General features: G+C 41.1%; 1 protein-coding gene across 2 annotated transcripts in view; it reads right to left on the bottom strand.

Annotated features, from left to right (window-relative positions):
* Positions 1-3,462: 3,462 nt before the first annotated feature.
* The window catches only part of Poc1b (POC1 centriolar protein B), a 96,205-nt gene continuing 71,871 nt past the window's right edge, over positions 3,463-27,796 (bottom strand). For both annotated transcript variants that reach the window (XM_027394138.2, XM_027394139.2), the window contains 2 exons: positions 7,538-7,753; positions 3,463-4,811 (listed from right to left, as the gene is read on the bottom strand). In XM_027394138.2, the coding sequence (XP_027249939.1) occupies positions 4,707-4,811; positions 7,538-7,753 (321 nt within the window). In that variant the 3' untranslated portion in view covers positions 3,463-4,706. The remainder of the gene's footprint in view (positions 4,812-7,537; positions 7,754-27,796) is intronic.

Genomic DNA, 27,796 nt, shown 5'->3' with positions numbered 1-27,796 from the left:
CAGCTTACAAGTGTCTGTAACTCCAAGATCTGACACCCTCACACAGACATACATGCAGGCCAAATACTGATGCACATAAAATAAAAATAAATCTGACACACTCACACAGACATACATGCAGGCCAAATACTGATGCATATAAAATAAAAATAAATTATATATAAAAAAGAAAATACCTGCCTTTTGAGAAAGTCAAATCAGAGTGGAGAAGGCAGAGCTGCCGGCCACACTGCAGCCTATGTCACAGGGCAGACATGGAGAGAATGCCAGAGAAGCACAAGAGAAAGTAAATCTTGTGAAACACAATCCATATAAGGTTTCTGTGGGTATACAGGTGCCTGAAGAGGCTGTCCAGTTTTCTGGAGTAAGATTAGAGGAGGTTGGGAGCCACATGACATGGGTGCTGGGAACCAAACTGGGATCCTTCAGAAGAGCAGGAAGTGCTTAACTGCAAAGCCATCTTTTTTTTTTTTTTTTAAAGATTTTATTTATTCATTATGAATACAACTTTCTGCTTCCGTGTATATCTGCACACCAGAAGAGGGCACCAGATCTCATAACAGATGGTTGTGAGCCACCATGTGGTTGCTGGGAATTGAACTCAGGACCTCTGGAAGAGCAGTCAGTGCTCTTAACCTCTGAGCCATCTCTCCAGCCGCAAAGCCATCTTTTAACTCCCCTGTGAGGTGTTTGTTTTGTTTTTTAAAAGGTGAGCATGGGTTTCCAGGCAAAGAAGAATTGGGTGGGGTGACAGCAGGCTCAGCCTAGGTGGGGTGAGAACAGATGGTGAAAAGTTAGGCAGGGCTAAGATGCACAGCATGGAGCAAGAGGTAGAGGATGTGGAGAAAGAGGCCAACTGAAATTGCAGAAAGGGAAAGGATGGGAGGATGGGTACCGGATGGATCTTTGTGTGTGTGTGTGTGTGTGTGTGTGTGTGTGAGAGAGAGAGAGAGAGAGAGAGAGAGAGAGAGAGAGAGAGAGACACCATCAGGAAGTGGAGATGTCTTATCCCATAAGAGGAATCTCTTCTCCCAGAATCCTGTTCCATAGATTTTACCAAGTTTAGTAACCCAACTTCTTAATCTTTTTTTGTTTTGCTCTGTGTTTTGAGATAGAGCTTCAGGGCTTCCTTGTGAAGTCCAGACTGGTCTGGAACCTGCAACTTTCCTGTCTCAGCCTCCTGGCTGCTGGCATTCCAGGCCCGTATCATCTAAACAATTTCCTTCTGTACAGTTTGAAAAGAGAACAAAAACTACATTTCAAAATTAAAATTAGAGATTTGGGAGTGAGATGCAAACTAATCTCTGGCACGTTGAAGTAACAAGTGAGAGACCATTAGACTGCACTGCCTCAGCCTCCATCTAATGGCCTCAGTAAACAACTCAGCACAATCATACCCCGGAGCTTTAGCCAATCACAAACCACCTTTAGTGGCACTCTAACCTTGCAGATGTTTTCCCTTGTGCGGCCTGGTGAAACTCAAATGTTTCATTGTTTGGCGAGGCCTGACTCTTGAGTTACAATTCACCCAAACAATTAATACCAAGGGATGGGAGTATGAGACTATGTGGAATATATACTGGAGAGGTAGAAGCAGGAGGATTAGGACTTCAAGACCAGTCTGGACTACAGGAGACCCTGTCTCAAAACAAAACCATAATTGAGACAGACATGGTCTCAATTATGGAGCTCTGGCTGTCCTGGAACTTGCTATGTAGACAGAGCTTGCCTCAAACTCACATATCTACCTGTCTCTGCCTCACAATGACTGAGATTAAAGGCATGCACCACAACGCCCAGCAAAAAACCTCAATAGGCATCACCAAATGTCATCCCCCAATCACCACATTCCTTTCCTAGTTGCCACCATCTCAATAAAGTGACCACCTTTTCTTTCATGGCTTAGATCCAACACTTGGAGTCCTCCTAGTTCCTTTGCCTCAGACACACCGTTCATCCCTTCAGCAAGTCTTTTCAGAGTATACAAAACACCCAGTCACTTCTCCATCTCCTGAATAATCAAGCCGCTGTCATCTCTTGCCTAGGTCACTCCAGGGTGCCCATCACTTGTCTCCCTCCTATTGTTGCTTCTCACCATTGAACATCTGGCTAGAGTGGTTCTAAAGAGGCCTGGACCAACAAAGCATGTGTCTCACCCAGGCATGGTGGCACAGACCTATCTGAGTGTTCACCAGGCCAAGGCAGGAGGCCAGCTGGGTTCCTGAGAGAGACTGTCTAAAAAGCAATTGCAACAGAGTGTGGTTCCCATTTCACAAATAGTAAGGCTCAAATCTTAACTGCACATTATCTGCCCAACCCCAACCCTCTGTGTCATCTTCATTAACTCCCCTCTGGCAGTAGGGCGTCCTTATCTCTCTTGATTGAAATGCTTTGCCTTGAGGGAGTTCTCCAAACATTCAGCTTCTGTTCACTTGCAGACTCCCACGAAGAAGTAGGAGCCCTCCCAGTACTTCCTGTCCCTAGACAGGGCTTCCTCCAGGATACTTACTGTTATCTGACCCATCTATCTCTCCTGCATACCTGTCTTCCAGGCAGGGATTCTGCCTGCCATTTCCTGATAACTCCGGAGCTGAGAACAATGCCCAGACCTTAGAGGGCCTGCCACTTCACAAGCGTTTTGGGAAGTATGAAAACAGCTACTGAGTTGTAGGTTTCTTCCTCCTCTTCTCATGCAATGGCTCCTGAGCAGAATGCCTGAGCAGCCCATTGCCAAGAATCTAAATTTTAAGTGAGTGTGTGGGAGACCCCAGAGTCTGTGGGATATCTGGAATCAAGGAACCAACTTGTCACATTGTTTGATACCATCCGCTTTCTCCTTAAAAACCTCTTCAACCAGCCGGGCGTTGGTGGCACACGCCTTTAATCCCAACAGAGGCAGGTGGATCTCTGTGAGTTCAAGGCCTGCCTGGTCTCCAGAGCGAGTGCTCCCAGGACAGGCTCCAAACCTACAAAGAGAAACCCTGTCTCGAAAACAAAAACAAAAACAAAAACAAAACAAAACAAAACAAAACAAAAACCCTCTTCAACCAAATGCGTGTTAGCGCTCTAGGAGGAACTATTCCAGTTAGCAAGGGCAGTATGCTGGTGCTGAAGGCCAAGGAGATTCCTTAAGAGCTAGAAAAAAGAGTAGGGGATCATAACATGACACTCTTGAAAAGGTGTTTTTGTTCTCATCGTCCCGTCACCTTTTATCAAGGTTCTTTGATGATAAGGAAAATGTGTGGTCACCTGAGGTGGCCAGAAGCAGCTGAAGCTGGATCAGTGATCCCTAAATGGGGGCCACAGGCCACCAACAATCACCTTCACTTGTTACAGACACGGGGCACTGGGCCCCTTCTGGTACTGGTGAGTCACAAGATCACTTTTTTAAAAAAAGAAATTATTTTTTTAAAAGAGAAGTGTCTATTGTTGGAAGCACAAAAAAAAAAGAGTAAACAAAAGTTGGTATTACAGTTCATTTTTTATGTAGTCTTCTCAATGAAGGTATAAAAATACAGGGCCATTTAATTTTGTGAGCTTGTAAAAAAATGTCTAGACAATCACACAGGACAGAAAAGGCATTTACAGTATACAGTGACATAGAAGGTAAAACCAGCTCCTAGGTACACAACTGAAACTACTTAGAGAAAGATTTCTCAGGTCTGCTTCATTTTCAGTTCACAGAGAGCATTTGCCCGGGTCACACAGATGTGTGTGGTCTTTGTTCTCCATGCCCAAAGCTAGCTACATTGAATTTGCTTCTTTTTCTACTTTGATTTTTATTTTAAGACAAAGAAATATTCTTAATTTGCATGCAAGATCTTTTAGAACTCACTTTCATGTCAAGTCACAATTCATTAAAATAAAACAGAAGATGCAATTTTTTGAATAAAAATACTTATTCAGCCACCAGCACCGTCCTAAGCAATAATATGCGTGATTTATATGTACCTACATGAGTATATATTTTTCATCATTTTGGCTTTTTAGCACACTGAAATCACACAAACATAATCTCTGTGAACTTTGATCACAAAGTTCAGTATGTCGTAGACCACTTAGTGTGTGCGCCTGTAACTTGGGCCTCATGTGGTTTTCACTCCCAGCAAGCAAGGAAGACCCCTGCTCTGCTACGTGTGCACTGCTGCTAGTTAAGCTCACTCTTGCTGTGGAAAGTCTCTGCGAGCACCTGGTGAAGGCATTCCTAAGAACACTTTTTCTGGCCTGAAAGAAATATCAGCCAGCTCAGCAACCAATTCACTCCATGTAAGATACTCTTTGAACGAAGTGAATTATTTCACATGAAGGGTGTGCTCACCTAAGAAATACATTATCTTCAGGAATTGCCTAGACGTGGTCAATCTGAAATGACTTAACAATGAAATCTAGAGGTCTGTCTACTTTCCTGGTGGGGCTTTGCACTTTCAATAAAAACTGACATTTCAAATCATATGGGGGGTGGGGGAATTTAAATGCTTGTAACTTTTATTACTGCAATTATTACTGGGAGGAGCTTAAATTGATTCTTGACATTGATTTATGTGTTTAAGTTAGTTCTTAAAAATGACTTCAACCTTTTGTTCTATTGCTCACCCTCTGAAGAAGCTGTGTAATTAGTGCATGGTCGGGGGTGGACGGTCTTTGCTACCTGCCTGAACATGTGAATACATCTTCATTTATTGGCCTGTGGTCACACACTCTCTTGGTCAACTTCTCTGTTGGATGACATTGAAAAGCTTTTGCTGATTCTCAAGGCAGCCTTTCAGCTTATCTTCTGTCAAAGTCAGTCGCTGCTCCAAAATTGAAACGGTCTGGAGGAAAAGAGAAGGATGTGGTGTCAGGGCTGATAACCTGCTGCTTTAGAGGGGTGCCTGGAGAGCCACAGCAGATCTTGTTGGACCTGAATATCAATCCATCTGGCCGCAGCCTGGCTAAAAAATGGGCTCCCAACTTGACTTATAGGGCTGTTGATCGACACATTATCAAGTACTGAAGAAGTTAGAAGAAAAAAAGAACAAAACAAACAAAACAGCTGCTGCATATGGAAGACCAGTTCTCTGGGGGAATATCCTTCCATCTGAGCTCCTGTCTTCTAGGAGATCGGGAAGTCTTTAAGGTTAAGGATGAAGCTATAAACAACACAGGCAAGCTACAGATTCCTGGCTCAGGTACTACTGACATGTCACCACTGGCCATCTTGTCACAGTCCATTCTTCAGAGAACTATCCCTCCTTACAGCAGTACAGACAAATGGAAGTGAGATTACTATAAAAACACCACGATGGCCAGCAGTTCCCTCCTCTAGGTAAGGAAACTAGCATTGTCGTTGGAGGACTAAAGAGCAAATGTCTAAGCGATGCTGGTGCTGGGCACAAAGAACTTGGCGGAGCCTAGCTCTCCAAATTCCTTCAGTCTAATTGCATGTTTTCACAACAATATAGTCATAGGCAGATGTAAAATTTGGGGACAATAACTGTGATATTGTCCAGTCTCTTATAGCTTCTTAAAAGAAAAGAAAAGAAAACAAAACAAAACCAAAATACCAAAACCAACAGCGGGTGTGGTAGTGCACACCTGTAGTCTTTAGTCCCAGCACTTGGGAGGCAGAAGCAGGCCGATCTATGTGAGTTCTAGGTCAGCCTGGTCTACAGAGCTAGTTCCAAGACAGCCAGGGCTACACATAGAAACTCTGTCTTGCAAAAACAAAAACAAAACAAAAAACAAGCAAGTAAAACCAAACAATCCAACAGTCCCCTTTTTATTATAAACTAATATAGACCAGGAAGCCACACAAAATGTACAAGTGTTATTTATATTTCCCATAAGAGACCAGTTGTCACAATTTCACCCTTACCTTTTTATACCAGCCTTTATTTATGCTGACCTTTATAACTTTCTTACATTTCCTGATGGTTGTAATTTCCAAATGTGGACTCCCAGGAACCGCAACTTCACATTCCCATTTTCAAGTCTTGGCATGTTACTTTTAACCTGCAACTTCACACCCCTGCCTTTCTTTTCTTTACAGTCAACCATTAGCAGGCTCAGGCCATTTGCCCGTGGCATTTATAATAGTCTATACATCGGGACTACACAGTTAGGATACTGTTCAGCCTACGAGCATCCTCTGCAGATCCCATGACTAGCAGCAGGATCCTAACCCTCAGTCTGACCTGAGCCATTGGTGATTTATTTTTTCACAAGAGGGCACATTGGTAATGCTGGGTGTATCCCCTTCAGTGATGGTTCAGTGACTAATCAATGGGCAAATGGAAATGATGATTTATCATTAACATTTTTTCTTAATTGGTATAGTTTATAAATACGAGTTCCTAAAAGATTTCTAGCAGTCCAGTGGTAGATTCAGAGCCAGTGTTGAGAAGTGAGGAGATTCTATACAGGAGGTATTTGAGATTGAAATATTTATTCTGGGCAAGAAACTGACGTTGCTCTCTCTCATACATTTACCCCTTGCTCTGTATGACTCATGGCAGTGTGTACACTGACCAATACTGTACACAGCAAAGATTAAGTGTACACAGTGAGGAGGACAACAGATGTCTCCAAAGGACACAATCAGCTGACAGGCCAGAGACACTATGGTCATTTCCTTTTCAACACAAGACTTCCCGTACATTAGGTCTATACCTCCTAAGAGCTGGGAGATTTTTAGAACAATATTCAAGGTCCATCCTTCTTCTTCTTCTTCTTCTTCTTCTTCTTCTTCTTCTTCTTCTTCTTCTTCTTCTTCTTCTTCTTTTTGGTTTTTCGAGACAGGGTTTCTCTGTATAGCTTTGGAGCATATCCTGGCACTTGCTCTGGAGACCAGGTTGGCCTTGAACTCACAGAGATCTAACTGCCTCTGCCTCCCGAGTGCTGGGATTAAAGGTGTGTGCCACCAATGCCCGGCCCATCATACTTATTATTTGCTATGGTAAAGGCCTCAAGACTGGCTAAGATTCTAAAATGGGCAGACAAACTATCTCCTGGGGAAGAAACTCTCTGGAGAGAGACATTACACACTCAGCTGGTAGAGGATTTTCCGTGAAAAACTATAAACTTTGGTAATATTTTATACTACAAAGGAGTGTTTGCTTACCATAAATTTTTCTTATGCTATTTGATATTTCTTATCAAAGTGACTAATATAAATATATTACATCACAAATTCAAAGGATAAAACACTGCTTAAACCAAGTAACATTTATAGCACAAAGTACTGTGCTATTTGCATAGATGACATAGGATGCCAGAGAGAGCCCAGGGTGTTCACACACACACACACACACACACACACACACACACACACACACACACACGAGAGAGAGAGAGAGAGAGAGAGAGAGAGAGAGAGAGAGAGAGCACTTCTGAGATACTTTGTACAAATTTGCTCAGAATAGCGTAGCCCTAAGTGTCTTGCTAATGACTATTTGAGTTTGCCTTGCCAGTAAGAACTGCCCCTGCACTACTAGCCTCACATCCTGCTATGCCCAGGCCTGCTCTACACATCTTACCCTAAGGCAGAAGGTCAGCCTACCTGTGTTAAAACATTGAGCTGTTCCATGATATGCTCTAGGGCGTCAGTCACAGCGAGCGGTATACTTCTGTGGCTTTCAAAGGGGAGGTCACTGAAGTCTTCTTCTTTCTTCTTCACAGTTGTTGATGAGCACTCTGGTATTAAGGAAGGGTTCAAGAAATACGAAGAAATGTCTTCACCTTTCTCAGGAGCAGCTCGGCTAGTGGAATCCGTTGCCTTGAAATGCCATGGAAAAGGCAGGAGCAATTAGTCAAACTTAAATAATACACACACACACACACACACACACACACACACACACACACACACACACGCATATATAAATAAATATACATCTAACAGTTCCAGATTACAGTGAATCATTTATCATCATCATCTTTTTTTTAAAGATTTTATTTATTTATTATGTATAAAACATTCTGCTTCCATGTATATCTGCACACCAGAAGAGGGCACCAGATCTCATAATGGATGGTTGTGAGCCACCATGTGGTTGCTGGGAATTGAACTCAGGACGTCTGGAAGAGCAGTCAGTGCTCTTAACTTCTGAGCCATCTCTCCAGCCCATTTATCTTCTTCTTTACATAACAGAATACATAAATGACAATTACAATGGAAAAACAAAGCTAACAATAAATAGAGAAAATTTACAATGTTTCTTCATCTTCTGTGAAACACTTCCTATATGCCTATCTGATCATTTAAAAATATTTTACCATTTAAAAAGATTGCTGAAGCCGGGCAGTGGTGGTGCGCACTTTAATCCCAGCACTCGGGAGGCAGAAGTAGTCGGATCTCTGTGAGGTCAAGGCCAGCCTGGTGTACAGAGTGAGTTCCAGGACAGGCTCCAAAACAATACAGAGAAAAAAAAAAGTTGTGGAAATAAACAGTGGTGACAGAATGTTGTGAGTTTTGTGAATAAATCTCCTGTATACTGAAAAGTGATAAAAAGTTACTTCTTTGTTACATATATCTCACTAAATAAAAATCCTCCAATTAAATAACAGCAAACTGCTAGAATATAAACTTGAGAAACTAATTTCATTTAGAATAGCATCAAAAACTAAAATATTTAGGGACAAATTTAGCAAACTGCAAGCCACCACTAAATGGATTTAAAACTCCAACCCAATGGAAAGATCTATGCTTATAGATCTGAAAACGAACATCATTAAGATGGCAAATGCCTATAATCCCAGCACCGGGAAGGCTGAGGCAGGAGGATCACAAGTTCTACTACAGCCTGGACTATCTATATATTGAGATTCTGTGGTAAAAGACAGCAGTACCCCCAACACTGATGAAGACACTCCAAGTAATCCTTACCAAACTGCCAGTCATGTTTTGTCTTTGTTTTTCCTCTGTGTGACAGACCTAACTGTCCTGGAACTTGATCTGTAGACCAGGTTGGCCTCAAACTCAAAAAGATCCACCTGCCTCTGTTCCTGAGTGCTGGGATTAAAGGTGTGCACCACTACCACCTGGCTCCAGCTGCTTTCTTCTACAGAAAGTTTAAGGTGACCATAAAATTCACCCAGAAGTGCAAAGAACCCACACAGCTAAAATAACATGAGAAAAAAGCCAGACAACACACTCCAAGCTGCAAATGGTACACATTCTTGCAAATGCCCACACACATCAAAATAAATAATTAAAAAATTAGTCATAGTAGCATAACTTTGTGAACTTATTAAATACTAGTGAAATGCATGTGTCAAAAAAGTCAATTTTTTTGTTTTTTCGAGACAGGGTTTCTCTGTGTAGCTTTGGAGCCTATCCTGGCACTCACTCTGGAGACCAGGTTGGCCTTACACTCACAGAGATCTGCCTGCCTCTGCCTCCCGAGGGCTGGAATTAAAGGTGTGCGCTACCAACGCCCGGCGAGTCAATTTTATAGTATATAAATTGCCTCATAAAATACATGCCTCAGAGTTTTTGTTTTTCCCAATCTTAAATTCCTGGTTATTTCTAGGGGTCAGGGGTTCTTGGCAGAGGTTTCTCCAGGTATTTCTGTTGACAAGGTGATGCGTGGATCTTGCTGCTGGTGTCACCCTCTCAATGACCCCACAGGTAGACTCAGCTAGCTTCCAAGGCTGAGTCCTTTCTGACCTGCAAAGTGTACTCTCAGTTTTCAAAAGAAGGAAACAGACACTGAGAAGCTAAACAGCCTTCCCAAGGAAATACATGTTGGAAAGAACCAAGGTTAAGTCTAAAAGATGCTGAAGCTCTCCACACGAAAAACGTTGGGACAAGGCCACTGCTTTCCACAACACTCACTATCGTTTTTTTAGGAAGGTGAAACTTTCGGATTTCTCTCTCATACAAATACAACAATTCACTGTCCAAATAATGAAAATAAACAAAAAAATTTATTATCAGCTAAGGTAAGGCCAAGAGCTCTGGGTACACTAAGGTCCCAACTTAATTACTATAACAGTTCAGTGAACTTGGGCTATTCTATCAGGGTGGTTATTAATAGGAAAACAGAGGGGTAAATGACTTAGGAACACAGAAAGTCAAAGCAATAAAGGAACTCCACTAGAGTCTTAGTAGTAATTTTCTTGTTTGGAGAAAGGAAACAAATATTACCATCATAGAATGTATGAGCATGACAAGAAAAGGAAGCATACAGGCTGGAAGAAAAAAAAAAAAAAACCAATCAATCCCCACGCTAAACATCAGTCAACTGATATCTGTCTTTCCATCAAAGGACCAAAACCTACATATATTAGCTGATTTGTCCCTACAAACCAATCCTGCCTTTGCTTCCTGTCTGTAGGGGAGAAAGATGAGATGTGCACACCATAAATTATGTTACCATAAAATTGAAAAGAAACCATATTTAAAATGCTGTGCTGGCAAAATGTCACCAAATGAATCTATCGTACCTTATCTTCCCAAACATTCCTGGTAATGTTTGTTGTAAATACTTACAGGGCTCTACATCATACCAAACATCTGCCAGTGACAAACATGCACTGGACAGGATGCTTGCTCTTGAGGACTCTGTTGTGGTTGGAGAACTACAGACATGGCTGGAGCTAAGGGAACAGAAAACACAGGAGCCAGAAGACCTTAGGACTGAGGAGAGAACATAGCTATGGAAGGTTCACAAGGAAGTGGTCACACTGCATACCCTCTACTGCTGATACAACAGTGGGGACAGTAAACAAGATCTTCCTGCAGTGGGCAAAGGGCTGCAGCAAGGAGCATGTCACACATGGTACTTCTGTGGTGATGTCTACAATTTTCCAGGGAACCACTTTACTGAAGAAGACACCAAGGGAGTCTCCATTCTAAGTTTTCCTTTGGAGAAATCTACAGTCTCTGTAAAACAAACAACTGGGCAAACAATGCAACCTAGAAAAGGCCCAGAGGGAACTGGAGGAGCTCAAAGATTCTCTGTGGGTTAAAAGGTCCCATTTTCACTTAACAAAAAATAGAGGAAAAGAATAAAGCTGCTTGATATGGACAACTCTGAAAGTCACATTCTATAGACAATGTCCATCAATTCTCTAAATGTCATGGTTCACTTTGTATGTATGTATGGTATGTATGTATGTATGTATGTATGTATGTATGTATGTATTTTCAAGCCAGGGTTTCTCTGTGTAGCTTTGTAGACCAGGCTGGCCTCGAACTCACAAAGATCCACCTGCCTCTGTCTCCTGAGCACTGGAATTAAAGGTGTGCGACATCACCACCTGGCTCGTTCACTTTTCTGGATAAGGTATTATCGTTTACATTAGATGATACAAATTTTAAAAATTTAATTTATGAACATTTTATTTATGTGTATGTGTATGTGTATTTGTTTGTGTGTGCAGAAGTCTACAGAGGCCAGAAGATTTCAGATCCCCCAGAACTGAAATTATAGATGGTTGTGAATCCAGGTTCTCTGCATGATCAGTAACTGTTGAGCCATCCTTCCAGCCCAAAAATATACATTAATCTTAAATGTCCTGAAGTGGGCATCAGGAGTCCTCTTCAACAGTCTTTTCCTTACACAGTGGGGTGGGAAATCTCATTTGAACCCAGAGTTTACTGTTACAGAAATTCTGACTGGTCAGCTTGTTCTAGGATCACCTGTCTCTGTGTTCTAAGTGCTGGAATTACACAGGTGGGTCATCACACCCACCTGGCACTTATGTGGATTTTGGGGATCCAAACTCTGGTCTTGCTTACGCAGCAGCAAGCACTTTAATTCTGCAGCCATCTCCCTTGCCTTGATGGGAACTATTAAGCATAAGGAAAGAAAGCATGGATAATACTGGTACAGGTGCACCAATTCATTAAATAGGCAAGGTAGACATTAGCAGACTTCCCCTGGGGCTTTGAGGAAGGAATTTTAAGTGAGACCAGCCAACCTGCTATGGAGCCAAGCAAATTCAGACACTTCGGTGTTGGAAAAGTAGGTAGGGAAACAATGAAAGCAGCTGGAGTTTTTTGTGGGTTAGCACAACAGAGGGTCAAGAGTATGGATATAAAGGGACCTAGCAAACTAAGCTGTCCAAATACAGACACAGACAAAGGGGACCAGCCATGAAAAAAAAAAAGGCGGGAAGCTAGAATCTCTTGGAGGGTGGAGGGGCTTATGAATCATCTAATGGGAGAAGGTGAAGTGGTGGTCACAGTGGGAGGCACTTGTGCAGAGCTTACCAGCACCAAGGACTTGGCCTGTCATTGAGTTCCTCTGAGAACCTAACAAAGGCAGGATGACTATCCTTTAAAGGGGAATGACTCCAACTCTATATTTGGATCTTTTCCTAAGATCAAAGCCATGTTGACAGGAGGGGCCGGGAAGAGAGAAAAAGAGCACTCGTCTCCCCTGTTCAATTAGCCACAGGGGGACCATAGAGAATTCATACTCAATCTCTAACATTCTCAAACCCTAGACTGCTTATTTTGAACAAGAAATCACATGATTTATATTTTTTTGTGTCTATACAGGGCACTACATAATCTTGGGAAGAACGACCCATCTGATCAAGTCTTATCGAATTCAATTATTTCCAGCATAAAAATTACAAAAGGTTATATGAATTTTCCCCTTCCAAAATTAAGTTTAATAAGGTCAGAATATCTTATTTCTCTCTCTCCTCTCTTTCTCTCTCAAGCAAATCATCTAACCAAAATAAAAAAAAAAAAAAAAAAACCCAAAAAACAAACTCAACCATGCTGGATAATTTTGAATGTCCAACTTCATAGGGTCTAGAATCACTTAGAAGTTAGCTTCTGGGCAACACTGTAAGGGATTATCTAGATTAGGCCAATTGATGTGAGAAGCCCCATCCACCGTGGGTGGCAGCATTCCATGGGCTGGAGTCCTAGACTGAACAAAAAGGAGAAAGTGAGTTGACCTCAAGTGCTTACAACTTGGGTGCTCTCTTCTTCTTCTTGTTCTTCTTCTTCTTCTTTTTCTTCTCCTTCTAATAATTTATTTTTATTTTATATGAATTGGTGTTTTGTCTTCTCTGTGAGGGTGTTGGATCCCCTGGAACTGGAGTCACAGACAATTGTTGAAAGACCCCCCTCACAGGGTGGGACCCTGGGGGGGACCACTCAGGAATTCGGCGACCCCAATCACCAGGCAGAGGCAAGAACTTGATGCAAACCGCAAGAGACTTTATTGCAGTTGTTTAACGAGCTAACCCCATTAACTTGGGCCTTTTATCCATCCATCCACCATGGCGGATGGCTGGGGGAAAAAATCCCGAGAAACTCGGGGACAAAGATCTTATAGGACAGCATAAGGAGAGTGTCTAGGGGTAGGCACAGGCTCAGGATGGTGTGCCTCCAGGCTTGGAGAGTTTGCCCTGTGTCGATTGATCAACTGGTTGTTATGGCCTATAGGCCCTCCCAGGGTGGTTGCTATGCTCTGCACGTCATTGCTGTGCACTTGTCAGTAAAGCACACCCAGAGCCTTAAAGCATAGCACCACCAGCTAACTTCTGATTGGTTCCTTGCCACGAGGCAGGCATCTGACCTCCTAGTGACCAAGGCAAGGTAAGGCAAGCATGTGTTGGACTGTTATGGCTGCCAAAATGGGGAGCATTGTGAGCTGGGTGCTGGGAATTGAACCCTGGTCCTCTGGAAGAACAGTCAGTGCTCTTAACCTCTGAGCTATCTCTCCAGCCCATGCTCTCTCTTCTGAATCAACCCTAAACTAGCAGGGCTGCGGGCTGCAGATAGATGCTTTCTCAATATTCCCTGCAATGGGACGAGCACCTTTACACGCCTTCCACCATGACTGCCTACCATGATAAACTGTACTCAAACTCAAAGACAAAATAGACTCCTCTTTCCTTAAGTTGCTTTTGTCAAATCTTTTGTTGAGACAACAAAACAACTAATAAAATATACCAAAAAAAGATCAACCAAACAGCCAAATAAATACATATACAAAACCAGAAAAACACGAAAGCTTTAGGTATAAAGTTTTATAGAGGATTTGAAAAACACATCCCTTATGAAGTTGTCAGCTAGGATATCTGAATGATTTTAGTCCTTTGTGTTAGACCCCCGGAAAACTCAAGTATCCGGGGTCCCAGGCCACGACTGCGGTCACCCCAATCACCAGGCGGATTCGAGAGCTTGCTGCAAACTGCACAAGGCTTTATTGTAATTTAACGAGCTAACCCCATGTTAGCTCGGGTCTTTCACCCACCCGCCAAGGCGGATGGCTAGCAAAAGACAGCTTGAACCCACTGCATACCGATCTTGTAGGACAGCGTAAGGGGAGTGTCTAGGGGTACGCACAGGCTCACGATTGGTGTGCCTCCAGGCTTGGAGGGCTTGCCCTGTGTTGATTGGTCAACTGGTTGTTATTGTCCATAGGCCCTCCCAGGGTGGTTGCTATGCTTTGTGCATCATTGCTGTGCGCTTGTCCCTAAAGCACACCCCCCCCCAGTCGTAAAGCATAGCACCACCAGCTAACTTCTGATTGGTTCCTTGTCATGAGGCAGGCATCTGACTTTCTAGTGTCTAGGACAAGGTCACAGAAGCACGTGTTCGGCCGTTATGGCTGCCAAAAGGGAAGCTGGTCCCTTCATTTGGAAACAGTTGAGGACACAAATCCAGTATTGCCATTGTTTCTAGTCATTATTTTTACTTCTATGGAAATGGAACTATTTTGAAGACATGAATGGGTACTAGTACAAATGAGATTTATATAAAAATATCCCTGTACCACACTCACACCACAAGGACATTTGCTCAAATATGTTCATAGCAACATTATTCATAATAGTCAAAACTTGTAAACAACCTAGATGTCCCTCAACCAAAGAATGGATAAAGAAAATGTGGTACATTTACACAGTGGAATATTACTCATGGTGGGGTGGGGAATGACATCTTGAGATTTGCAGGCAAATGGACAAAACTAGAAAAAAACATCCTGAGTGAGGTAACCCAGACACAGAAAGACAAATATAATATGTACTCACTCATAAGTGGATACCAGGCATAAAGCAAAAGATACCCAACCTACAATCTATAACCCCAGAGAAGCTAGAACCCTTTTCCAGAAACAGAAGGCAGAAGATGCAGAAATAAACAACTAACCATTGGGATGAACTCCTGGAGTACAGTCCAAATGAGGGAGGAGTAATAATATGAACAAAGGAGTCAAGACCACAGAATCAGCTGACCCGAGCTAATGAGAGATCACAGTCTGACAACTTCGGAACCTGCATAAGATTGAACTAGACTCCTTTAATGTAGGTGATAATGATGTGGCTGGTGCAATATTTGAGGCCACTGGCAGTGGGTTCAAGATCTAACTCTAATGCACAAACTGACTTAGTGGAGCCCATTCATTCTATATGCAGAGAGATACCTTGCTCAGACTAGACTCAGGGGTGTGAGGGGTGGGTAGGTGTCTTGGTCCTGCATCAACTAGATGATGGAACAGACTTATTAGACTTCCTAGGGGAAGCCTTACCCTCTCCAAGGAGCAGATGGGAGGTGGTGGTGGTGGGGAGGTGGGAGGAAAGGATGGGGTTGGAAAGTAAAAAATAAATTAATAATAAAAAAGAAATGTGAAGTGAATCCTCATAAGAAAAAAAAATAACCCTGTACTTTTACTTATCACTATGTGATTCAGGAAACACAGACTCTATTACCAGTTCCTCAATGGAAGATCTGTTTTCTAATGCCCCACCAGGACTTGGAAACCTGTGCCACAGCAGACAATACTTAACGACTTAAGCCCTGAATATAACATCTGGGAATTGGGAAAGAGGCAGTGATTGAAACAGAATCAGTGCTCTCTTTTCCGAATTAACATCGGACTACAAGGGCTGCAGATGTGTGCTTTCTCAATATTCCGGGGGTAACATGACACCAACAAAGCTTCCTTGCCAGTTCAAAGGAACAATAGATGACCATTACTTTTTATTATTAAACTTCAAAGGGCACTCAGAGTAAGAAAGTTACACTTAATCTCTCTTTTACCTAGAATGTCACAAGAATATGAAACATGAGCTGCAGAGATGGCTCAGAGGTTAAGAGCACTGGCTGCTCTTCCAGAGGTCCTGAGTTCAATTCCCAGCAACCACATGGTGGCTCACAGCCATCGATAATGAGATCTGGTGCCCTCTTCTGGCATGCAGGCATACATGAAGGCAGAATGTTGTATACATAATAAATAAATCTTAAAAAAAGAATATGAACATAAGTTTCATATATATCATATACATAATATATACTATATCCCACCACCCAAGTCAAGGCCCCAAACCACCTGTAACTCCAGCTCCAGGGGATCTGATACCCTCTTTTGTCTTTTGCTGGCACCTGTATACACACACATATTTAATTAAAATATAAATCTTTAAATTGATATTATTTTCACAAAGAAATTTTATATTAAACTAAGTTATATGCTAGAAAAAAATGGTGGGGGTGGGGAGGCAGGGATGCTGGTGGGGCTAGGGAAGCCACAGCTGGTTTAATTGCATTCCTATCATATCTTAGAAAACTGATCTGTTCATCCTTGAGAATGAAAGCAAATAGTAGTGCCCACTGTAGCATTAACATTCCTCCACGCAACATACTTGTTCTGTAGCAGGTAGCGGTTGATTTCTTTTTCAAGTTCCAGCTATGCTTTTAAAACCCAATGGAAATCATATGGAATAACGAACACCACTCTCTCAGCACAGAAACCAATGTGTACCTTCTCTGACTGTGTCCTTTCCCCCTTATATTACTATATCATCCTGTCTATCAATCTAACTCAGTCCCCTTTGTCACTCACAAAGACATTCCTACTAGAACATAACATAGTATCCTATAATGTAGGGATTTCTATTTGTTTTGGTACTTTCTATTAGTTATCATGTTAGACTGCAGTGGTGAATACAACTCTATCACTGTCTGTCTTAGCTATGTTTTATTGCTATGACAAAATGACCAAGGTGACTTACAGAAGGAAGGGTGTTTGGGGGACTTACAGTTCCAGAGGGACAAGGGCCAATTTGTCATGGCAGAAAGCATTACAACAGGCATGGTACTGAAGTGTCAGCTGAGAACCCACATCTCAATCTACAAATGGGATCCACAAGCAAAGAATGCAAATGGAATTTATCTTTGGAAATTTCAAAGCCTGTCCCCATTCACACACCTCTTCCAACAACAAAGAAAGCCACACCTACTCATTCTTCCCAAACAGTTCTACCAACTGGGGACCAAGTTTTCAAACATAGGAGGTTTCATTCATTCATATCACCACCTGCCCAACAGAGTTCCAGCAACTAAGGCAAGCCCATAGTGTTTCCCTTCTAATAATTGTTAACCACTAACAAATGCTAGGGTGGGCTTTCTTGTAAATGTCTCCTGTGTGCAGATGAGATGTCTCTAGAGTAGAACAGTTGTCAGTCTTAGCAGATGCTGTTCAATGTGGTGGAATTAACTTGCTCTTCCAGTTTGTCATCTACAAAGACATTTAATTATTTCATGTATAAAATTCTGCCTAATATAGGCAGGAATCCATGTCCTGGCCTTAATATCACTGTGTATTTCTTTGGTTACTGGTAAGTTGAGTATATTAATAAATGCTATAAATGTGCCAATTTGTTCTTTTGCCACATTTAAAAAATATTTTTATGTTTTCAAAAATGAAAATATAATTACATCATTTTCTCTATTCTGTTTGTTTCTTCCCTTTAACTTTTTCCATGTACCTGCCTTCCCCTTGCTCTTAAATTCATACTTCTATGCCTTAATTGTTGTTACACACACACAAACACACACACACACACACCCCAATATATAAATACAACTTGCTCAGTCTGTGTAAAGTTACTTGTATGTATATGATTTTCAGCCCTGACCACTTGGTGTTGGGACAGCCAACTGGTAGGCTCTCTGCAGAGCAGACCATGTCCTTAGTTACCTACAAGTCTTCGTCTAGGGTTGAGGTCCCATTTCATTTCCCCCTTCCATGTTAACATGTCTACTGGGGTCATCCTTGTGCAGGTCATGTTTAGACAGCCATGCTGGTGAGACTTCATTGGTGTAGCTTCTCTAGCATTTTTAGAAGTGGAAATCTCAAAGCAAATTTCCTGTCCCTCTGGGTGTTACAATCTTTCTGCCCTCTCTTCTGCTATGATCCATCAGCCTTAAGGTAGCAGTTGTGTTGTAGATTTCTCAGCTAAGTCTTGGCATCACACAATAGGTCACTTGTTCTCTGCATTTTCATTGGCTGTGGTTTTCTATAATGGTCTCTGACTGTTGCAAAGAGACATTTCATTGCCAAGGGACTTTGCCAAGTTTTAATTGGTTTATTTCTATCTTTTCCAATGTAGATGTAAGAGCTCTCTATACTCATCCTCTGTTCTTTATGTATATGATGCACTTATTACTCTGGTTTGTTTTCATTTTTATCCTATGAGTGTTTGCTTTTGCAGTGTTTATCAAGTTTGTTTTTAAATTTTTTTCCCCTGAGGAACAAACTTGCCTCAAATTTGTGATCCTCCTGTTATGATTGTCAAGAGCCCATGTTGTGATTCCAGGCATGGACATCACACTTGGTACCAAGTTTTTGTTTTTGTTTTTGTTTTTTTTTTTTTGGTTTGTTTTTTGAGACAGGGTTTCTCTGTGGCTTTGGAGGCTGTCCTGGAACTAGCTCTTGTAGACCAGGCTGGTCTCAAACTCACAGAGATCCACCTGCCTCTGCCTCCTGAGTGCTGGGACTAAAGGCGTGCGCTTGGTTATTCTTACAAGACATCATTTGCTGTTTCTCAAAACTTCTTGTGCCAAAGTTAGCAGAAATGAGTTGTTGTATGTTAAGTCATGAGGTAATTCTTAAAAGCCACACAGAGCAATTAATATAGCCATTCAGCCGCCAGGAAGATTGTTTCCCTGTTGTAAGGACAAGATGCATGTTTGGTCCCCACAGTCCTCTCCAGACAGGGTTTGTAATAACACAGTAACCTGCCCAATCTCTGGGCTCCAATATGTTTTGGTTCTTAACACCAAGCAGGATGGTCTCTCATTTTTAACTCCTGCTATGGATGCTTAGGCCAATGCTTCTCAAACTCTAATATACACAAGTCTCAGAGCTCTCAGTAAAAGGTGTGAGCTCATCTGGTTAAATCTGGGGTGAGACCTGACACTGCTTCTGCTAAGATATCACATGGTACTCAGGCCAACCATCCAGTGGTCAGTGTGGAGGAAACAAGGCTTTAATTCTCAGCTCCACTGCCTCTCAGGAGGTCACCTGATGCTCCAGATTCACCTTCCTGTTGGCTCATGCCACATTTCCACGGTAGCTCTCGCTCACCACTGTGATCCAGTCCCCAACCCCCACTGACCTAGTGTCTAGCTCGTTTGTGTCTTGGAAGATGAATACCATCCACTGAATCAGTCCCTGACTTAGGCTGAGTCACCTTCCTCCACGATGCTGACACCACAGGTTCATTGCCCTAAACTCAACAACCACAGAACTCCAGTTCATCTTTGGTTAACACTCAAGGTATTTTCTAATTCTGATGATATTCACTTATTTGGGGTTTACAGAGCAACGGCCTATTTGATTTGTTATGTACTGACATCTCATTTGCTACATACTGACTTTTCTATTCTCACAGGCTAGTTGGCACTAGTACAGTGGACTAGTACTCCAGCCAGGCACAGGAGAAGCAGAAAAACAAGCAAACAAAAAACAAACAAAACAACAACAACAACAACAACAAAAAACAAACCGCTAGTCACTACTGTCAGATCCAAATCTACACCTTAGTGAGAAGGATGGCTCAGAGGAGGGCAGAGGCAAGAGGAAGAGATACACGTTGAATATATCCTTATTTTTTGTCATTTAAAAAAAAAAGATTGCTGGGCCGGGCAGTGGTGGTGAACGACTTTAATCCCAGCACTTGGGAGGCAGAGGCAGGTGGATCGCTGTGAGTTTGAGACCAGCCTGGTCTACAAGAGCTAGTTCCAGGACAGCCTCCAAAGCCACGGAGAAACCCTGTCTCGAAAAAACAAAAATAAATAAATAAATAGTTTAAGCCAGGTGTGGTGGTGCATTCATTTAATCCCAGCATTTACAAGGCAGAGACGGGTGGATCACTGTGAGTTCAAGGCCAGCCTGTTTTACCTCAAAATAGCAACAACGAACATCCATACAAATAAAAAAGAAGCTGATTTAAATAAAAAAAAACATTGCTTAAATTCTTACAAAATTCATTTTCCCTCACATTTAGAAAAAGGGCCAGCTAAAATGCTGTAGGAAAATTGTATGTTAGTAGCCGAGTAGAAAGACGAGAGCTTCTCCATAAAATAAGTTGCAAGAGGGGGATAAAATACAAGAGCTTACGTGTACAAAGCACACAACAGGAAGAAGCAATAACACTGCTGCCAAGAGAACTGCCTGCAAAGAAGTGCTAAAGCAAAGCTAAAAATAAACAAGCATATTCGCAAACATGTGCATAGTTTGGATGTAAAGCCCAGAACTGTCATTTCTTTTGACTAATAAATTAATAATGACAATTGTCACATTTAGTATCAGAAAGGAACAGCTCTTGACAATTAAATATATCATTGCATTATCTGAGAAAAGAAGTAATTAATTAATTAAATATATCAATGCATTACCTGAGAAAACACTACTGGTCTCTAAATCAGAAGTTTTAAATACATTGCCACTACAATGGGTTATGGTTTACTTTAAAATTAATATTAAAATAATTTCATATAGCCTAACAATTTGATAAACTTGTTGACAAGTTCAATTAAAAATAAATTTGGACTGGGGTTGGAGAGATGACTCAATGGTTCAGTTCACAGCAACCACATGGTGGCTCACAACCATTTATAGTTCCAAAAGATCTGTTGCCTTCTTCTGGCTGCCACAGGTACCAGGCACAAACATACATGAAGATGAAACACTCCTACGCATTAAAAAAAATTGTAAAAAACATTTTAAGACAAAATCTTATATATTCCAATTCTATCTTTCTATCTATCCATCATCTATCTATCTATCTATCTATCTATCTATCTATCTATCTATCTATCTATCTATTGAGGCAGTGTAGCTCTGCTTGTCTAGAGCTAGCTTGTAGACCAGGCAGGTCCTGAACTCAGAGATCTGCCTGCCTCTGCCTCATAAATTCAGGGATTAAGGGCAGGTGTCACCACTGTCTGGTGAATTTAATTTAATTGTGTATCAGTGAGATTTTTCCCCCCCTGGATGGGGTGAGGGGAATGCTCCTGACACATTAAGTGCCCAAAGTGTAAGACAGAACACCAGATGTAAATGATTACTAGAAAAGTAAAGAACAAAATAAAATTTAAAGTACTGTCAATAGGGACCAGCAAGATGGTTCAGTAAAGGCACTGCTGCCAAGCCTAAATAGCTGACTTTGATTCTCAGACCCATAGTGTGGAGGACAGAACCAACAGACTCCTATAAACTGTCCTCTGGCTTTCACACATGGTCACTGTGGATTGTGTTCACTCCAACACACACACACACACACACACACACACACACACACACACACACACACTCGGCTTAGGGTCAGGGTTAGGGTTAGCATAGCATTAATATCAGTATGTAATGAACTGTACAAACATACACAGTTTTTTCTGGAAGCACAAATCTGGAAGATTATATTTTTTAGACAGATTCTTCTTCAGCTGACATTCCAAAGCACATAACTGTCTTTGTTTTATCTTAATGATGAATTCACAGTTCCACTAAAAATAAGGAGTTATTTTAATTACATATGACCTCAAAATTTTATAAATTACTATCCCCCATGCATACTTCCAATTTTGGAGTATCATTTAGTCAACATTAGCAAGTGCCTGATGCTAGATGACATTTAATAACCAGAATTACTAATCCAGCCTTATTTTTTACCAGACTACAGTGAAGAAACACAAACTTGGTTACAGAATGAGAGGAAGGAAACTAAAACTATGATTCTTAGTGACAAGGAAGGTGGCTGAGGTCTTAACCGTTTGGGGAGTAAGGGTGGAAGTCTAGACCAGGGCTTGCTTGTCCTCCACATCTCCTAGCTGTGTAACTCTGGGCAAACTGCCCGACCTCTTGAAGACAGATTTGTACAATGAGAGAATCTATGTGGATGCTTATGTAGGGAGGTAAAATAATAGCAGTACATGAAAAATGGTGGATATTTTTATGGAAACCACAGGAATGTGCTGAGAACACACATGAATCTGATACAGTAAAGCTATTAAATACTCATCTGTAATACTACATTCCTAGATGAGTGACACAAGCTACTCAAATTGGCAATTATTCTCAAATTATCTCCTAAGCCGAATGCTAAGCCAAGAAGCGCCCTGGTGAGGTGTTTTCTGGGAACTGGAGAATAATCATTAAGTTTATATAGGTAAAAATTGGAAAGGACATTTTAAAGCTACACCAATTAAGGCATTGCAGAAGATGAAACAGGGAAATAAGAAGGTATTAAAGAGAAAATATGTTTAGTGAATATAATTCAAATAAGCAAATAAGAAAAAAGTAGACTGACATGTTTTAAATTATCAATCTGCATCTGATAACTAAATTACTATAATTAAAATTTAAAAATTTGTTGTTAAAAATAAAACTTTAAAAAGAATAGCTAGACAGGGATTTTTGTAGAGAATTGAAACAAATCATAAAGATAAAACAATCATTTCCCAAATGTCAATACAGTTGTCAAGAGTCAAGACAAAAATGATAAATGAGGAAAGCATGTTTGTAGCTTCCAGCAAAAGGTCAGTCTTCTGAATTAAAATGACTTAGAGATCAATTTTTAAATGAACAAAACAATAGAAAAATGAGAAAAAAATACAAAAAGGCAGCCTGAGAAGCATGGAAGAACAGTAAACTACACAAAATCTCTGAAACATGGAATTAACTTGGTAATAATTCCTGTTTGAAATTAACTTGGTAATACTTCCTGTTTATCACAATAACCAGAAATAAAGACATGGCTAGAAAGATGGCTGATCAGGTAAAGGCACTTGTCACCCAGCCTGACAATCTGAATGTGTGTGAGCCCCAGAAGGCACAGGATGGAAAAAAGAACTCTCCTTCACTGTTATCCTTTGTCTCCATATGCACACATACAAGTTTTGTCCTCCCATAAACCAGTTAGTTGTGAGACTGTATCTCCTGGGAATGTCAGAAACTACACCCACAAAGTCTCGCCAATGTGACTGCCCAAATGTGAGAGGAACAAGGACAACACCAATGGACATGTCGGAGTGGACTGGGACAAGGCCCCAAGGCCTCACGCCCACACAAAGAACTTCTGGCGACTGAGGCATGCTGAGAGTGGGAGAGGTGGTTTTCCCCAGGGAAGAGCTCACCAACTAGGTGTCCAGTACCAAAGGTTAGCCCTGAAAACAAACGCACAAGTAACATACAGACCGAGCAGGTAATATTTAGGAATATAAATGTACATACATACATGTGATAACAATCAGTAAAAGAAGAGGGGGTATTCCAGAGGGTTTGGAGGGAGGGAAACTCACCAAAACAAAACAAAAAAACCTGCTGTTTGTAGAAGCATATGCTACACAGAATTTTGGTTTTCTCTTAACTGCTGAACCATCTCTCCAACCTCCAGAAAATTCTACTGAGAGCAAATACTTGTACACATATTTTAGAGTGAAATTAATGTTCTGAAACTCCTCTTAAAAGTTCCTGTCCTTGCCGGACGGTGGTGCACATGCCTTTAGTTCCAGCACTCAGGAGGCAGAGGCAGGTGGATCTCTGTGAGTTAGAGGCCAGCCTGGTCTACAAGAGCTAGTTTCAGGACAGCCTCCAAAGCCACAGAGAAACCCTGTCTCAAACAAACAAACAAACAAAAAAACAAAAAACAAACAAACAAAAAAGAAAAGAAAAGAAAGTTCCTGTCCTCTGGTCCAACAGAGCCTCATACGGTACGGAGTATATTTCTTGGTACCACATTCATCCTTGGAACTGTTCTGTGAGGCAGCCTGGCACTTCTGCAACTCACAGTATCCAATGACAGTCGATTCCCCTTAGGCTTTGCAAATGGAAACCATGAGATGGGGAACCCAGGTCAGAGGAGTAGAGACTTGTTCTTCCTTGCCTGAACTTCCTGTCAACCTCTTCCTAGCACCAATTCTTATTGACCCTGGGTATTTTCAGTGCCAGTTGGCCAACATCACTGAAGGTCCAAGTACCTCCAGTGTTTGTCCCCTAGCTCCCAAACCTGGAGGACAAGGCCTCTTCTTCAAGATTTTGGATTCTAATGACCCCATCTTCCTGGGTGAACAATGTCTGCTTCTGGCAAGATAAAGCATCTATTTGTTGTATGAGGGTAAACATATGTCTTCTAATTTTTTTAAATTAGCATTTATTCTTTATAGAATATAAAAACTGCTGTTTGTGCCGGGCGTTAGTGGCGCACGCCTTCAATCCCAGCACTCGAGAGGCAGAGGCAGGCGGATCTCTGTGAGTTCGAGGCCAGCCTGGTCTCCAGAGCGAGTGCCAGGATAGGCTTCAAAGCTACACAGAGAAACCCTGTCTCGAAAAACCAAAAAAACAAAAACAAAAACAAAAAAACACAACAAACAAAACAAAGCAAAAAAACTGCTGTTTGTAGAAGCATATGCTACACAGTAATTAAAAGCATATATTCTAAAGTCAAGTAGAAGTAAAATAAAAATCCAGCTTCATTATTTGCTGAATAGATGGACTGGGGCAAGTTCCACAGCTGAGGTTAGAATATGATGTATAGAAGGCATAGAGAAGGAATTTTGTTGAATAGCTAAATACACGTTTCCCGGTTACAAAATTAAAACTATATATGTATGTATGTATGTATGTATGTATGTATATATATACACACACACACACACACACACACACACATATGTATATATACATTCAAAACTATAAACTCTTTTCATATGATGTCTGGAGGATTTTTACTTGTGACATAGAAAGATATAATTTTTGTTCCTTAAACTTTATTTTAAAAGTTTCAAACTAGAGAATTATTGCTATAAAAACAGTAACAGAACAACAGCAATAATAACAATTTGGATTATCTAATTTTGTTACAACTGTCATCTAGTTATAAACCTACACTGGCAAATCCGCCCCGCCCCCCAAAATCTCCTGACAAGTTGGTGGCATTGGGCCCTTCCCCTGCACTAGGCCAATCTACATTCTAAGGAAAAGACCTTCCCTAACATAACCATGGCACTCACTATTACGAAAGGCAGTAAACAACATTGGTATTCTCAACTAAAATTAAGTTTACATTGAATTTCTGTCAATTTTTAACCCCTTGGTGGTAGGGTTGAACCTAGTCCTCAGCTAAGACAGGCCATTGTCAGTCAGATATGTAGCAGTGTTCTGTAGAAAGATCTGTCTACCTGGCTAGGATCAACTAGAGATTGACATTAGACACAGAACAGTCAGATAAAATTCCATCTGCTGACACATTATCCTTTATCTAACAAGTATCTTTTAAAGGACATCTGTTTTATGTTCATTTCTTGCTGCTGTTGTTATAAACAGTGCTGGGGTAAGCGTTCCTTTATAGAGATCATTCTTTAGGGTGACTATGTTTCATTCAGGGTCTAGCTGAACAGCATAAGCTCAAACAGCAAAAATTTAATACAAGGAGCTCCTTAGAGAGGCCTGGAAGTTTTGTAAAGACTAGAGAGAGCGAGGAAGTAAGACAAGATATAGTAAATACACTGATAACAACCTTTTAAAGATTGGAGAACACAGAAAGAGACTGGATTGTTACATACTACACACTCAGAGGACCCTTGTGAACTAAAACACTTTGTTCCTAAGAAGGGAAGAGGAGTGTTCATTAAAAAGACATTTTGGAGAGGAAGAGGAAATGCCTGACATTCCTTCCTTCTCCATCTCCTCTTCAACCTAAAACAAACAGTAAAGAATTTTGCCACCATAAACACAAAAACTCACCAAAAATTTGCAGTGATTTGGGAAAAAATTTAAAGGTGCATGTAAAAACGGAGTCTTATCATTATATCAAGTGAAGGAAAATAAAATACTCTAGGAATTAGGAAAAATGAAATCAAACTACTCTGAAATATGTTAAACGTAAAAGTCAAATGAAGTAAGTCAGAAGTTTAAGTATTGGGACTGATTAGTTTGTTCAGCAACATGGTTTGTTATCTGTGCTTAGGGATGTTCTGGGTATGAGATCTTCTATGATGTCTGACTGTCCCAAGAGTGGAAGGGAACTGGCAAGAGACAGAACTAAGGGAGGACTGGTGCTAGCCTGAATAGCTAAGATTATGAGTTTGTGAGTCTCTTGGAAACCCCAAGATTTCATAGCCTGTAATTTCAAAAAGAACCAAGTAATGACTGAAGAGTGTACTTTAGCAAACTCACTGCTTCCACTATGTAACTCATTGTCAAGGAAGGATCAGGACCGGCTCACTTCACTATCTGAGAGCGCCCAGGAACTCAGCCCTTGATGGGCACAGTGCACGGGAGGGGTAAAAGTAAGGTCACTTAATGCCACAGATGGCCTTGCATTCCTCTGGGTGACAGCCAGGAGAAGAGCATTTTCAGAGCGCTACCCCAAGTCATTAATCTCCTGTGTGAAAGCTCTCTGCTGCTCTTGCATTCCTCAGGGTGCATGTCCTCTCATCTCAGAGGATGTTGCTCTTCCACAGGAAGAGGAAGGAACCAGTTGTCACTGGATGCGTGGGCTGAGAGCTGCGGGCATTTTCCGCATGCCTTCGCCTCAGCTGTGGGAACTGGGGATGCAGCTTGGATTCCCAGGCGGAGGGGAGCTGGTGGTGTCACTGGGACACAGTCATGGTTTAGAAACACAGGACCTCAGGAAGTTAGAGGCAGAACTAAGATCTGCAGCGTCAACTCCTCCAGTGCCCAGAAATGTGCTAGTTTCTAAAGGGATTTGCAACACTTCCTTACTAGGTTAGGCAGCCAATAGCATATTATAAAGAATCCTTTTGTACAGTTTCCTGTTATAATAAGAATACACATAACATAGAAAAAGAAACCACTATTATCATCAGGAGTAAAGAAACAGAAAAGTATTACCTAACCAGGACAATTTATGTAAATTTGATTTGTATACAATTTTTGGTAAACTCATTAAATCTTTCCCCATGACTTTGAAACAAAGTAGCTCAAATTAGCATATTTTTGGGGGGTATACCTGAATAAAATAACCTGGACTTATTGCCATGATTTTACTGAAGGACAGATTAATATAGGTGGAAAAAATGGTACCTGGCCTGCACCATTTCCTTCACAGAAAGATGAATTAAGACTAAGACATTGAGAGCTCATCAGGAAAACAAGGTACCATGTTCCTTTACCACACCAAACATTGCTGTTGTTGGTGCTTTGAAATCAATCTTCAGTACATAAGGGAAAGGCCAGTTTTGCACTGAAAATGTTAGTAGTTTCTTTAACATGTGGCTGTGGTGTGCTTTAAGAGCAAGGGTAGTTCTAACTATCTGGCAAGTTTCCCCACCTCTGGTTCTTCTATTTTAAAGATTGGATCTGAGGAGCTGGAAGACCTGTTTTTCCTCATTTACTTTTGTTAAGTATACACTTTCTATTTCTTCAATGCCTTTGACAATTTAATTATTTCACATATTTCAATTTTATAAAGAGGACTAATTTAAAGATATTTCTTAAATCTTTAAAAAATTCCTCTTTTATCCCTACCAAGCACCCTAGAATCTAGCATTCAACATCATTGTATAACTTTAATGCATTTGTTATTGGATGAAATAAAG

Source organism: Cricetulus griseus, assembly GCF_003668045.3.
Source record: "Cricetulus griseus strain 17A/GY chromosome 1 unlocalized genomic scaffold, alternate assembly CriGri-PICRH-1.0 chr1_0, whole genome shotgun sequence".
NCBI lineage: Eukaryota > Metazoa > Chordata > Mammalia > Rodentia > Cricetidae > Cricetulus > Cricetulus griseus.
This window is presented reverse-complemented; position numbering and strand designations above follow the sequence as displayed.